Source organism: Mustelus asterias, chromosome 1 (assembly GCF_964213995.1).
Source record: "Mustelus asterias chromosome 1, sMusAst1.hap1.1, whole genome shotgun sequence".
NCBI classification, from domain to species: Eukaryota; Metazoa; Chordata; class Chondrichthyes; order Carcharhiniformes; family Triakidae; genus Mustelus; species Mustelus asterias.
In genome coordinates, this window is record NC_135801.1 from 45,823,128 (window position 1) to 45,838,076 (window position 14,949).

At 45.4% G+C, this 14,949-nt stretch overlaps 1 protein-coding gene across 3 annotated transcripts in view; it reads left to right on the top strand.

Annotated features, from left to right (window-relative positions):
* Positions 1-14,949, top strand: part of LOC144493158 (uncharacterized) — a 334,243-nt gene that overhangs the window by 229,201 nt on the left and 90,093 nt on the right. For 2 of the 3 annotated variants that reach the window (XM_078212058.1, XM_078212070.1), the window contains exon 8: positions 9,413-9,562. The exons of the other annotated variant lie outside the window; for it this stretch is intronic. In XM_078212058.1, coding sequence (XP_078068184.1) covers positions 9,413-9,562 — 150 coding nt within the window. The remainder of the gene's footprint in view (positions 1-9,412; positions 9,563-14,949) is intronic. 3 annotated transcript variants of the gene reach the window in all.

The following is a 14,949-nucleotide window of genomic DNA, read 5'->3' on the forward strand; positions in this document are numbered from 1 at the left end:
TGGCCCCAAAACAGATCCTTGCGGTACACCACTAGTAACTGAACTCCAGGATGAATATTTCCCATCAACCACCACCCTCTGTTTTCTTACAGCTAGCCAATTCCTGATCCAAACCACTAAATCACCCTCAATCCCATGTGTCTGTATTTTCTGCAAAAGCTTACCATGGGGAACCTTATCAAACGCTTTGCTGAAATCCATGGAGTTTTTTCAAGGAGCAGCTACTGCGAGTCTGTGATAGGTATGTCCCTGTCAGGCAAGGAGGAATTGGTAGGGCTAGGGAACCGTGGTGCACCAAAAAGTTTCTTTGTTGGTTAAAAAGAAAAAGGAGGCTTATGTTCGGATGAGACGTGAGCACTCGGGTAGTGCACGAGAAAGCTTTAGATTGGCTAAGAGGGAGTTGAAGAGCGAGCTTAGAAGGGCTAAAAGGGGACATGAGAAGACTTTGGCGGATAGGGTTAAAGAGAATCCTAAGGCGTTCTATAGGTATGTCAAGAACAGAAGGTTGGTTAGGGCAAGTTTAGGGCCAGTTATAGATGGCAGAGGGAAGTTATGTGTGGAACCGGAGGAGATTGGTGAAGCATTGAACCAATATTTCTCTTCGGTGTTCACGCAAGGGGACATGAATATAGCTGAGGAGGACACTGGGTTGCAAGGGAGTAGAATAGACAGTATTACAGTTGATAAGGAGGATGTGCAGGATATTCTGGAGGGTCTGAAAATAGATAAATCCCCTGGTCCGGATGGGATTTATCCAAGGATTCTCTGGGAGGCAAGAGAAGTGATTGCAGAGCCTCTGGCTCTGATCTTCAGGTCGTCGTTGGCCTCTGGTATAGTACCAGAAGATTGGAGGTTAGCGAATGTTGTCCCATTGTTTAAGAAGGGGAACAGAGACTTCCCCGGGAATTATAGACCGGTGAGTCTCACTTCTGTTGTCGGCAAGATGTTGGAAAAAATTATAAGGGATAGGATTTATAGTTATTTGGAGAGTAATGAATTGATAGGTGATAGTCAGCATGGTTTTGTGGCAGGTAGGTCGTGCCTTACTAACCTTATTGAGTTTTTTGAGAAAGTGACCAAGGAGGTGGATGGGGGCAAGGCAGTGGACGTGGTATATATGGATTTTAGTAAGGCGTTTGATAAGGTTCACCATGGTAGGCTTCTGCAGAAAATGCAGATGTATGGGATTGGGGGTGATCTAGGAAATTGGATCAGGAATTGGCTAGCGGATAGGAAACAGAGGGTGGTGGTTGATAGTAAATATTCATCATGGAGTGCGGTTACAAGTGGTGTACCTCAGGGATCTGTTTTGGGGCCACTGCTGTTTGTAATATTTATTAATGATCTGGATGAGGGTATAGTTGGGTGGATTAGCAAATTTGCTGATGACACCAAAGTCGGTGGTGTGGTAGACAGTGAGGAAGGGTGTCGTAGTTTGCAGGAAGACTTGGACAGGTTGCAAAGTTGGGCCGAGAGGTGGCGGATGGAGTTTAATGCGGAGAAGTGTGAGGTAATTCACTTTGGTAGGAATAACAGATGTGTTGAGTATAGGGCTAACGGGAGGACTTTGAATAGTGTGGAGGAGCAGAGGGATCTAGGTGTATGTGTGCATAGATCCCTGAAAGTTGGGAATCAAGTAGATAAGGTTGTTAAGAAGGCATATGGTGTCTTGGCGTTTATTGGTAGGGGGATTGAATTTAGGAGTCGTAGCGTTATGTTGCAACTGTACACAACTCTGGTGCGGCCGCACTTGGAGTACTGTGTGCAGTTCTGGTCCCCACATTACAGGAAGGATGTGGAGGCTTTGGAGAGGGTGCAGAGGAGGTTTACCAGGATGTTGCCTGGTATGGAGGGGAGATCCTATGAGGAGAGGCTGAGGGATTTGGGATTGTTTTCGCTGGAAAGGCGACGGCTAAGAGGGGATCTTATTGAAACATATAAGATGATTAGAGGTTTAGATAGGGTGGATAGTGATAGCCTTTTTCCTCTGATGGAGAAATCCAGCACGAGGGGGCATGGCTTTAAATTGAGGGGGGGTAGTTATAGAACCGATGTCAGGGGTAGGTTCTTTACCCAGAGGGTGGTGAGGGATTGGAATGCCCTGCCAGCATCAGTAGTAAATGCGCCTAGTTTGGGGGCGTTTAAGAGATCCGTAGATAGGTTCATGGATGAAAAGAAATTGGTTTAGGTTGGAGGGTCACAGTTTTTTTTTTTAACTGGTCGGTGCAACATCGTGGGCCGAAGGGCCTGTTCTGCGCTGTAATGTTCTATGTTCTATGTTCTATATACACCACATCAACTGCTTTACCCTCATCCACCTCTTTGGTCACTTCTCAAAGAACTCAATAAGGTTTGTGAGGCACAACCTACCCTTCACAAAACCGTGCTGACTGTCCCTAATCAAATTATTCCTTTCGAGGTGATTATAAATCCTATCTCTTATAATCCTTTCCAATACTTTGCCCAGAACAGAAGTAAGGCTCACCGGTCTATAATTACCAGGGCTGTCCCTACTCCCCTTTTTGAACAAGGGGACAACATTTGCTATCCTCCAGTCTTCTGGCACAGTTCCTGTAGACAATGATGACACAGTTCCTGTAGACAATGTTCCTCACTATCTGCAAGTCCAGCCAATTTCGTGTCGTCTGCAAACTTACTGATCACCCCAGTTCCACCTTCTTCCAGATCATTTATATAAATCACAAACAGCAGAGGTCCCAATACAGAGCCCTGCGGAACACCACTAGTCACAGGCCTCCAGCCGGAAAAAGACCCTTCCACTACCACCCTCTGTCTTCTGTGACCAAGCCAGTTCTCCACCCATCTAGCCACCTCCCCCTTTATCCCATGAAATCCAACATTTTGCACCAACCTACCATGAGGTACTTTGTCAAACGCTTTACTAAAGTCCATATAAGTCCATATGCCAAAAGGTATAGAATAAAACCAGACTTTGCTCGTGTAATAACCCCCATGGGTTTCATGGGGAAATCTCTAATTGATTTCCCTGTGGGGCTCGTTGAGTTCCCTGGATAATAGACAGTGGCCTGCCCAGTTGGAATTCATCAGTTGAGCTGTTCATAAGTCTGACACCAGGAAGGGTCCGCAGAACTGTTGCCCCGTTTGGGACATTTGTGAGAACTGTTGCCCCAGTTGGCACCTGTGTGAGAACTGTTGCTCCAGTTTGGACTTGTGTATCCTGGACGGCGAATCCCTAAACGGCGAATCCCTAGAAGTTGTAACTCCAGAAGGCACAACCCCGGAAGGCAAAACTCCAGAAGGTGAAACCTTGGAAGGTGACAGATAACTTAGCTTCCAATAAACTCCATTTTCATTGGAAAGTAAGTTGTTTGCTGCTGTATTAAGGAGAAGAAACAGAAAAGCATAATAGTAAATAATGTTGATTGCCATTAAACCCACAAAATATTTCAGTTAACCAGTTGATATAATTAACAAACAATGAAAACAGTTCATATGCTTGTATCAGGTATATTTGCTGTTGACATTGAGATTTTATCAGCTTGTTGTTTTATTAATTTGTCAATGTGTAAGAACATTCCAGCAAATAAGTATGTATTGGAGTGAGATGGGGAGAGGTAAAGAATATTGTTACAATTTTAGAGAGTAAATTCTTTTAGTCAGTCATACAATCATAGAGGGCTGAAGAGGCCCTTTGGCCCATCGAGTCTGCACTGACATGCGAGGTGCACCTGAACTCCCACCTAATCCCATCTACCAGCACTTGGCCTAAGGCCTTGAATGTTATGACATGCCCAGTGCTCATCCAGATACTTTTAAAAGGATGTGAGGCAACCTGCCTCTACCACCCTCTCAGGCAGCGCATTCCAGACTCACCATCCTCTCGTGACTGATCCATCAACTCAGGGCTGCTCTTTATCCTCCTGACTGCTTGTGGGGCCCCGACTTTCATCATCATAAAGAGTTTAACCTACCCAGCAGTCCAGGATTAAAAAAATTCTTGCATGAACTGGTAGATTTCAGAGTGAACCATTATGGCCCCAAACCGCCTGTTATGTTGGAGCACCACAGGTTTAACGTGGCAAACAGACTTTCTGGGGAACTGGTTAATAATTATCGATGAGACTGTGAAAATTGGCAGAACAGAGTACTGGCCAGCACTTCTGGAAATGTTAAGAGACCGCTTAGTATGCAAAATAAATAATACAGCGACCCAAAGAAAGCTACTGACTGAGCCAAATCTGGACCTTAAGAAAGCCATGGAACTGGCCCTTTCTTGTGCAAATATGGAGAAAGAGGCTCAGGAGCTTCAAAGATTCATAGATGGTACCATCCTCCAACTTGGGCAACCCCCATACCACAGATCAAAGTACCCAACAGACAACATTCCCCAGCAGATAACACACATCTCCTATTTGTTGCCAAGGAAAGGCGATTGGAAAAGGAGGTCACAAAATTCCAAAACTGAATGGGAGGTTTCTCCACAGTATAGTGAGGAGCAAGCATATCCGTGCTGTACTTGCAATCATAGGGTCTGCCCCAGACAAGCCTACCAAAACTGACAAAATGCGTAACACCCAGGCCAAAGGATGAAGCCACCTTAAGACAGAGTTTTGCAAATAGATCAGCCTTAGGATGAGGAATTGATGCAACTAAATTTGATCACTGCACTCAAAGTGGCCCAATCCAGATCCAGCTCCAGGGTTTGGAAGATGCTGTCTAAGGATCTTTGAATTGCTGCAGTGCATCTTGTAGATAGTACACACTGAGCGTTGGTAGTGGAGGGATTGAATGTTTGTAGATGTGCTGCCAATCAAGCGGGCTGCTTTGTCCTGGATGATGCCGAGCTTCTGAGTGTTGTTGGAGCTGCACCCATCCAGGCAAGTGTGGAGTATTACATCACATTCCTGACGTGTGCCTTGTAGATAGTGGATAGGCTCTGCGGAGTCAGGAGGTGATAGTGGGGGATTCAGTGATGGTAACACCATTGAATGTCATGGGGCGGTGGTTAGATTGTCTCTTGTCGGAGATGGTCATTGCCTGACATTTGTGTGGTGCGAATGTTACTTGCCACTTGTCAGCCCAAGCCTGAATATTGTCCAGATCTTGTTGCATTTGAACATGGACTGCTTCAGTATCTGAGGAGCCGCGAATGGTGCTGAACATTGTGCAATCATCAGCGAACATCCCCACTTCTGACCTTATGATGGAGGGAAGGTCATTGATGAAGCAGCTGAAGATTTTTGGACCTAGGACACTACCCTGAGGGACTCCTGCAGGGATGACAGACCCTCCACAACCACCTTCCTATGTACCAGGTATTACTCCAACCAGCGGAGAGTTTGCCCTCGATACCCATTGATTCCAGTTTTGCTAGGGCTCCTTGATGCCACACTCAGACAAATGCGACCTTGGTGTTGAGGGCTCTCACTCTCACCTCACCTCAGGAATTCAGTTCTTTAGTCCATGTTTGACCCAAAGCTGTAATGAGGTCAGGAGCTGAGGGAGCCTGGTGAAAGCCAAACTGGGCATCGCTGAGCAGGTGCTGCTTGATAGCATTGTTGATGACCCCTTCCATCACTTTACTGATTGAGAGTAGACTGGAGTTTGAGGTGTCATCCAGGAAATGCACCACTATAAATATTCACACAGGCCACTTGCTTGCCTTTTGGGGTGCCTTTGGCTTGTGCCAATTTTTTCAAAGTGATGGAGAACATCAATCAAGGGGTTCTCAGAGTTGCAGTCGACTGGATGATGTTTTAATCTCAGGAGCTACTGCAAAGGAACGTTTCGAGGAGATCTTACAGCATTTCTCTGAGGCAGGTGTCAGGCTAGAAAGGGAAAAGTGTGTGTGCTCCAGATAAACAAAGTAACGTACTGTCGACAAACATATTGGCCCATTACGGTCCACTGCAACCACTCATCCTAGCCTGTGATGCCTCCCCCTATGGGTCAGGAACGGTATTGTCACAGATTTGGGACAATGGGACAGAACATCCAATAGCGTAAGCTTCATGAACCCTGACAGTTGCAGAAAGGAGGTACGCCTAAACTGAGAGAAGATTTGGCCATGGTTTTCGCAGTGAAGAAATTCCACCATTATGTCTATAGTCAGCATTTCACCACAGAGACGGAACATCAACCTTGTTGAGCCTATTCACAGAAAGCAAGAGTTTCAGCTCGGATCCAAAACTGAGCACTGCTGTTAGGAGCCTATGAATACACCATGGAACATGGTCCAGGGAGACAGATCATCAACATGGGCACCTTGAGCTACCTGCTGCTACCCACTAGCCTACCCTCACCTCCGAAGGTGGATGAAGTCATGATGTTGAACTTCATTGACACTCTGCCAGCATCCACTAAGCAAATTCAGGCTTGGACTCAAAAGGGCCCCACATTGGCAAAGCTACGTCATATCATCCTAAGTGGTGGACCACAGGGGCAACCTACTGAAGACCTAAAACCTTATACTTCCAAATATCAAGAGCTGAGCATTGAGGATGATATCATCTTATGGGAAGTCCGAGTGATTGTCCTATGTCCAGGCTACAGAATCCCTGCAGTGCAGAAGAGGCCAATCAGCCTATCGTATCTGCACTACTCTCTAACAGAGTATCTGATCCAGGCCCTGTCCCCTGCCCTATCACCATTAACATCGCAAATCCACAGCTTTGGGATACTAAGGGACAACTAAGCATAGCCAACTACCTAATCTGCACATCTTTGGACTGGGAGGAAACTAGAGCACCCGGAGAAAAGCCACGCAGACATAGGGAGAATATGCAAACTCCTCGCACTCAATCAAGGCTGGAATTAAACCCGGGTCCCTGGAGCTGTGAGGCAGCACTGCTAACCACTGTCACTGTGCCTGCGACCAATACTCCACGAATTGCATAATAGCCACCCAAGGATTTCTAAAATGAAAATACTTGCACAAAGCTATGTTTGGTGGCCTGGTATAGACAAGGACATTAAAAACCTGGTCAAGCAGTGCAAAGCCAGCGAGGAAAACTAGAAGGGCCCTTGTTGTTGTACCCCTGGGAATATCATCATGGACCACATGATGTGCAATCATCAGGGAACATGAGGATGTCCCGAGGCATGGTACATTGGGGAAACTATGCAGACGCTGCGACAACGGATGAATGAACACCGCTCGACAATCACCAGGCAAGACTGTTCTCTTCCTGTTGGGGAGCACTTCAGCGGTCACGGGCATTCGGCCTCTGATATTCGGGTAAGTGTTCTCCAAGGCGGCCTTCGCGACACACAACAGCGCAGAGTCGCTGAGCAGAAACTGATAGCCAAGTTCCACACACACGAGGACGGCCTCAACCGGGATATTGGGTTCATGTCACACTATTTGTAACCCCCACAGTTGCGTGGACCTGCAGAGTTTCACTGGCTGTCTTGTCTGGAGACAATACACATCTTTTTAGCCTGTCTTGATGCTCTCTCCACTCACATTGTTTTGTTTCTTAAAGACTTGATTAGTTGTAAGTATTCTCATTCCAACCATTATTCATGTAAATTGAGTCTGTGTCTTTATATGCTCTGTTTGTGAACAGAATTCCCACTCACCTGAAGAAGGGGCTTAGAGCTCCGAAAGCTTGTGTGGCTTTTGCTACCAAATAAACCTGTTGGACTTTAACCTGGTGTTGTTAAACTTCTTACTGTGTTTTCCCAAACTGACAGTTTATTATATTATATAGTGTCCTCCTGACACTAAGGGGCAATTTAGCATGGCCAATCCACCTAACCCACACATCTTTGGACTGTGGGAGGAAACTGGAGCATCTGGAGGAAACCCATGCAGACATGGGGAGAACGTGCAGACTACACACAGACAGTGACCCAAGCTGGGAATTGAACGTGGGTCCCCACCACTGAGGCAGCAGTGCTAACCACTGTGCCACAATGTCGTCCTCCTGACTCCCATTCAAAATGGATCGACATGCTCTGGTGGCCTCTACTACCTCTTACAACACCATAGAAAATCTCTGGCAATCTTCCTGCACTCATGATATACCTGAGGTCCTCCATAACAGACAACAGGACCCCATTTACCAGTTGGACATTTCAAACCTTTGTGAGCACAAGTAGAGTGAGGCACATCCGCACTGCACTCAATCACCTGTCTTCAAATGGTCTGGCTGAGCGAGCAGTCCAGGTATTCAAGAACGGCATGAAAAAACAAACGACAGGCTCTTTGGAAACAAAGCTTGCAAGCTTCCTTTTCAATTATCGGACGATACTGCATATTACAACAGGAATAGCCCCAGCAGAGCTACTGATGGGCTATGCCATCGGATCAAGCTTAGCCCCACTTTCCTGAACTTGGGCGGCAAAATTGAAGAATGTAAGAACCCCAAAAAAGGGGCCACGATGGACATAAGCCTGACAGGACCTTCAAACCGGGAGACACCGTTCATGTACAGAATTTTGGAGTCGGCTCCCCATGGATCCCAGGAGTTGTCCTCTCAAAGGCGGGATCAGAATCATCCATGGTAAAGACTGGGGAGAAGACTACAGAAAACATGTTGATCACCTCCGCCATCAGGAACCCTCCATCTAGGCAACTGCTGCACCGGACATGCCACCATTGGCACCTTTTACATCGGCCTGTGGGCAGGAAACTCAATCCACAGAAAGGTCTATTAGGACTCAGCCTCAGAAAGGATATGGAGATGATAGAGTTTAAGTCAAAGATTGCCACCGAGGCTGAGACTCCTACAGTGGCCCTTTGATCTTCCACTAGGAAGAAATGTTCGCCCACTCTGTATGTGTCCCCGACCCCTGCAAACAAGGCCATGGGCCAAACGACAATGGCCCCATCGCCATAGGAGCAAGGGGAACCTTCAAACCCAGAGAGGGGAGAAGTGTAATAACCCCCATGAGTTCCATGGGGAAATCTCTAATTGATCTCCCTGTGGGGCTCATTGAATGCAAGTCCCCTTAGTAATAGACAATGGCCTGCCCTTGTGGAACTCATCATCTGAGCCCTTTATAAGGCAGACACTGGCAAAGGTCTGCAGAACTATTGTCCCAGTTGGAACTTGTATGAGAAAGGTTGGCCTGGTTGGGACTTGTGTGAAAACTGTTGTTCCAATTGGAACTCATGTCCTAGAGGGCAAAATCCTGGATGGGAAAACCCGGGGAGACACAACCCCCAAAAGGTGACAGATAACTTACAATGCACTCCATTTTCATTAGAAGGGAGATTGTTTGCTGCTGAAAATACATCACAGCATAGGTTTTGTCCTGAAAGAAACAACACATGATAAAAAACAACTTGGATGGAAAATGCAGCATTTTCTATTCAGAGGCTCTTGTAAGGATCAGTTTTCATAGGGAATGTTGGTTCAGAAATCATGTTTTAAAAATATTCTGTCATCGATGTTGTCTGATTGTTGCTTTGCTTCTTTTAAAGGAGAAGACTGAAAGCAAAAAAGAAGCAAAGGCTTCATTTGAGGCCTGGAAGGCAAAGAAGAAAGGTGTGCTTAAAGAAACCTATAGCAAGAAGAAAGAGGAAGAAAAGAAAAAGCAAGAAGCAGAAGCAGCGAATGAACATCAGAAAGAAGTAGCAAAAAAGGAAATGAGAAATATTTGTTTTGATACATTATGAATGTTGGGCAAAATTTTAAATATCCTATTCACTCCAGGAAGAACAGTGAGGATCTCTTCGATCTATTCTCATGGTGGCACAGTGGTTAGCACTGCTGCCTCACAGTGCTAGGGATCTGGGTTCGGTTCCAGCACGTTCACCCCGTGTCTGCATGGGTTTCCTCCAGGTGCTCCCACAGTCCAAAGATGTACAGATTAGGTGGAACGGCCAAAGTAAATTGCCCCTTTGTGTCCAAAACTGAACATTGAGTTCAACAACTTCAGAGCATGAACTCTCCTCCGCCTTGACCCCATTTGCATTTATTTTATTTCATTTTGTTTCATCTCATTCATCCATTCTTCTTTCTCACTTCCATGTTTCCACTTCTCCATTCCAGCTCTCCTTGCCACCTCCACCCTTTTCAAAGCAATTGCCATACTCCCCAGGCAGTCCCCTCACCATCTGTACCTCTGTTCTGCCATTCACACATTCTGATTACTTAATGGACGCTTCTCAGCCTTCTGTATCCTCATTTACATTCCCTTTGTCCTATTCAATGCCCCCCCTCCCCCCCCCCCCCAAGTATAAATCTCTGCTGATTCTCTTTGCTGTTAGCTCTGACGAAGGGTCATCTAGATTAGAAATGTTGGCTCTATTCTCTCCCCACAGCTGCTGTCAGACCTGCTGAGATTTTCCAGCGTTTTCCATTTTTGTTTCTGTTCTGCATAAGCTCCTTGCTGTTGTACTCTATGCCCCGATTAATTAAGTCCAGAATACTATCTGCTTCTTTAACTGCTCTTTCCACCTGTTCTACCATCTTCAATGATCCATGCACATATACATCCAGGTCCCTCTGTTCCGGCACCCCCTTAAGAATTTTACCCCTTATTTTAAATTGTCTCCATGTTCTTCCTACCAAAAGGCATCTCCTCACTTTTTTTTGCATTGAATTTCACTAGATGCCACTCCATGGACAGAGGTGGTGGGCATAGCTTGATGGAGGTGATAGCCCCAGCACAGGGTATGCAGACAGTATATCAGCTTTCTTTTACATGGAACAGATAGTGCTTGAGGAGGCTCATTCTTTCAAGGCATGTCACTGCCTGTAGCCTCCTGGAACAATACATGCATTGCTGGTGGCCAAAGTCACCACAGCACTGAAATATTCACCAAAGGTTCCTTCCAGGGATATACTTTTTACATCTGCAAGACCTTGTGGGCAACTTCCCACAAATGTCCCTCCCAGCTGAGTAATGCTATGTGTACTAAAGATCAAGTGGACTGCTTTGTCCTGGATGATGTTGAGCTTCTTGAGTATTGTTAAAGCTGCAGTCATCCAGGCAAGTCAGGAGTATTCCTTCACAGTTGTGACTTGTGCTTTGTAGATATTGGACAAGCTTTGAAGAATCAAACAGTGAGTTACTTGCTACAGAATGCCCATTGGCTTACTTGTTCTTGTTGTCACAGTTCTGGGAGAGGTGGGACTGGTACCAACTGGACGGGTTGCACCTGGGCAGGATCAGGACTGATGTCCCAGGGGGAGTTTTTGCTAGAGAGGTTGGGGAGAGTTTAAACTAAAAAAGCAGGGAGATGGGGACCTAAGCAAGGTGTCAGAGGAGGGGGAAACAAGGATAAGATAAAAAGCCAAAGGGGAATAAGAAAAGTGATAAGTAGAGAAATCAAGGGCCACAGTGAAAAATAATCAGAATGGGACAAGAAATGTTTAAAAGACGAGCCTTAAGACTTGTGCCTTAATGTGTGGAACATTCACAATGAAGTTGAGGAATTAATCAGCTTTGATATAGTCAGGATTACGGAGACATGGCTGCAGGGTGACCAGGGATGGAAACTGAACATCCAGAGTTACTTAGTTTTTAAAAGAAAGTATGAGGTCCTAAAAGCCGAAGTAGTGAATTTGGAAGGAAGTTGAAAAGTGGAGCTGAGAAACACCAAGGGGGAAAAAGCCTTAATGGGGGTTGTTTATAGACCCCCAACTGTAATGGTGATATTGGGAATGGCATTAAACAGGAAAATAAAGATGCATGTGATAAAGGAACATCTGTAATTATGAGCAACTTTAATTTACAAAGAGAAAAAAAAAGTATAGCACAGGAACAGGCCCTTCGGTGGGGAAAAAACCTTCTGCCTTTACTCAATCTGTATCCCTCTATTTCCTCCCTATTCATGTACTCATCCAGATGCCTCTTAAATGTTGCTAATGTTACTGCTTCCACCACATTCTCTGGCAGTGCATTCCAAGCACCCACCGCACTCTGCGTGAAAAACGTCCCCCGCATATCTCCTCCCTAAAACTCCCCCCTCACAGCTTGAACCTGTGCCCCTTGTAATTTACATTTCCACCCTTGGAAAAAACCTCTGACTATCCACCCTGTCTATGCCTCTCAATTTTGTAGACCTCTATCAGGTCTCCCCTCAGCCTTCGTCTTTCCAGTAAAAACAATCCTACTTTATTCAACCTTTCCTCATAGCCAACACTCTCAAGATGAGGCAAAAACCTGATGAGCCTTCTTTGCACTCTCTCCAAAGCTTCCATGTCCTTCTGATAATGTGCTGATCAGAACTGCACACAATACTCCAAATGCAGCCTAACCAAGGTTTTATATAGCTACAACATGATTTCCCAATTCCTGTACTCAATGCCGCAGCTGATGAAGGCAAGCATGCCAAATGTCTTCTTAATCACCTTGGCCATCTGTGTCACTTCTAGGGAACTGTGGACTTGCACACCCAGATCCCTCTGTATGTTAATGTTTCTAAGGGTTCTGCCATTTACAGTATAATTCATACCTAAATTTGATCCTCCAAAGTGCATCACCACGCATTTGTCCAGATCAAACTCCATGTGCCAATTCTGTGCCCAAGTCTCCAATCTATCTATTAACTGTTGTATCCTTGGCACTATCAGCAACTCAGCCAATCTTTGTGTCATCCGCAAACTTACTAACATTTTCCTCCAGATCATTTATATATACTACAAACAACAGTGGTCCCAGCACTGATCCCAGTTGACAACCACTAGCTACAGATCTCCATTCTGAAAAACAATCTTCCACTGCTATTCTCTGTCTACTATAACCAAGCTAGTTCTGTACCTACCTAGTGAGCCCATCTCAAATCCCATGTGATTTTAGTTTTTGTACCAGTCTGCCATGTGGGACCTTGTCAAACGCCTTACTAAAGTCCATCCACAGCCCTTCCCTCATCAATTATCTTTGTCACTCCTTCAAAAAACTCAATCAAGTTAGTGAGACATGACCTTCCCTGCACAAAACCATGCTGCCTGTCACTACCTAGTCCATTTTCCTCCAAATGTGCATATATCCTGTCCCTCAGTATCTTCTCCAAAAGTTGATGTCAGGCTCACTGGCCTATAATTTACTGGATTATCTCTGCTTCCTTTCTTAAACAAGGAAACAACATTGACTGTTCTCCAGTCCTCGAGAACCTTGCCTGGAGGATGTGAAGATATCTGTTAAGGCCCCAGTTATTTCTCCCCTTGCCTCCCAGAGTAACCTGGGATAGATCCCATCCGGCCCTGAGGACTTAGTCATCGAGGTCTATAGCATGGAAACAGGCCCTTTGGTCCAATTTATCCATGCCGCCCCTTTTATTTAAACCCCTAAGCTAGTCGCAATTGCCTGCATTTGGCCCATATTCCTCTATACTCACCTTGCCCGTGTAACTGTCTAAATGCTTTTTAAAAGACAAAATTGTACTCACCTCTATTACTGCCTCTGACAGCTCTTTCCAGACACTCACCACCCTCTCTGAGTGAAAACAATTGCCCCTCTGGACACTTTTGTGTCTCTCTCCTCTCACCTTAAACCTATGCTCTCTAGTTTTAGATCCCCCTACCTTTGGGAAAAGATATTGACTATCCAGCTGATCTATGCCCCTCATTATTTTATAGACCTCCATAAGATCACCCTTCAGCCTTCCACGTTCCAGAGAAAAAAGTCCCAGTCTATCAAGCCTCTCCTTATAACTCAAACCATCAAGTCCCGGTAGCATCCTAGTAAATCTCTTCTGCACTCTTTCTAGTTTAATAATATCCTTTCTATAATAGGGTGACCAAAACTGTACAGAGTATTCCAAGTGTGGCCTCACCAATGTAGAACATAGAACAGTACAGCACAGAACAGGCCCTTCAGCCCACGTTGTTGTGCCGAGCTTTGTCTGAAACCCAGATCAAGCTATTTCCTCCCTATCATCCCGAAGTACTCCATGTGCCTATCCAATAGCTTCTTAAATGTTCCTAAAGTTTCTGACTCCACTATCACTGCAGGCAGTCCATTCCACACCCCAACCACTCTCTGAGTAAAAAACCTACCTCGGACCTGATCGTGGATAAGGATAGATCTGGTCCTCGGGTTGAAGTTCTGAACTGGAAAAAGGCCAAATTTGATGAAATGAGAAGGGATCTGGGAAGTGTGGATTGGCACAGGCTGTTCTCTGGTAAGGATGTAAATGGAAAGTGGGAGGCATTCAAAGGAGAAATTTTGAGAGTGCAGAGTTTGGATGTTCCTGTCAGGATTAAAGGCAAAGTAAATAGGAATAAGGAACCTTGGTTCTCAAGGGAGATTGTAACACTGATTAAGAGGAAGAGAGAGTTGTATGAAATGTACAGGCAGCAAGGAACACATCAGATGCTCGAGGAGTATAAAAAGTGCAAGAAGCTACTTAAGAGGGAGATCAGGAGGGCTAAAAGAAGACATGAGGTTGCTTTGGCAGACAGAGTAAAGGAAAATCCAAAGAGCTTCTATAGGTATGTTAGGAGCAAAAGGATAGTGAGGGATAAAATTGGTCCTCTTGAAGACCAGAGTGGTAGACTGTGTATGGAACCAAAAGAGATGGGGGAGATACTAAATGGTTTTTTTGCATCCGTATTTACTGAGGAAACGGTCATGGAATCTACGGAAATAGGGCAAACTGGTATGGAGGCCATGGAAGCTTTACAGATTAAAGGGGAGGAGGTGCTCGCTGTCTTGAGGCAAATCAGAGTGGATAAATCCCCAGGACCGGACAGGGTATTCCCACGGACCTTGAGGGAAGCTAGTGTTGAACTTGCAGGGGCCCTGGCAGACATATTTAAAATGTCAGTATTCACGGGGGAGGTGCCGGATGATTGGAGGGTGGCTCATGTTGTTCCGTTGTTTAAAAAAGGTTCCAAAAGAAATCCGGGAAATTATCGGCCAGTAAGTTTGACGGCGGTGGTGGGCAAGTTATTGGAAGGTGTGATAAGGGATAGGATCTACAAATATTTGGATAGATAGGGACTTATTAGTGAGAGTCAACATGGCTTTGTGCGTGGTAGGTCATGTTTGACCAATCTATTAAGAGTT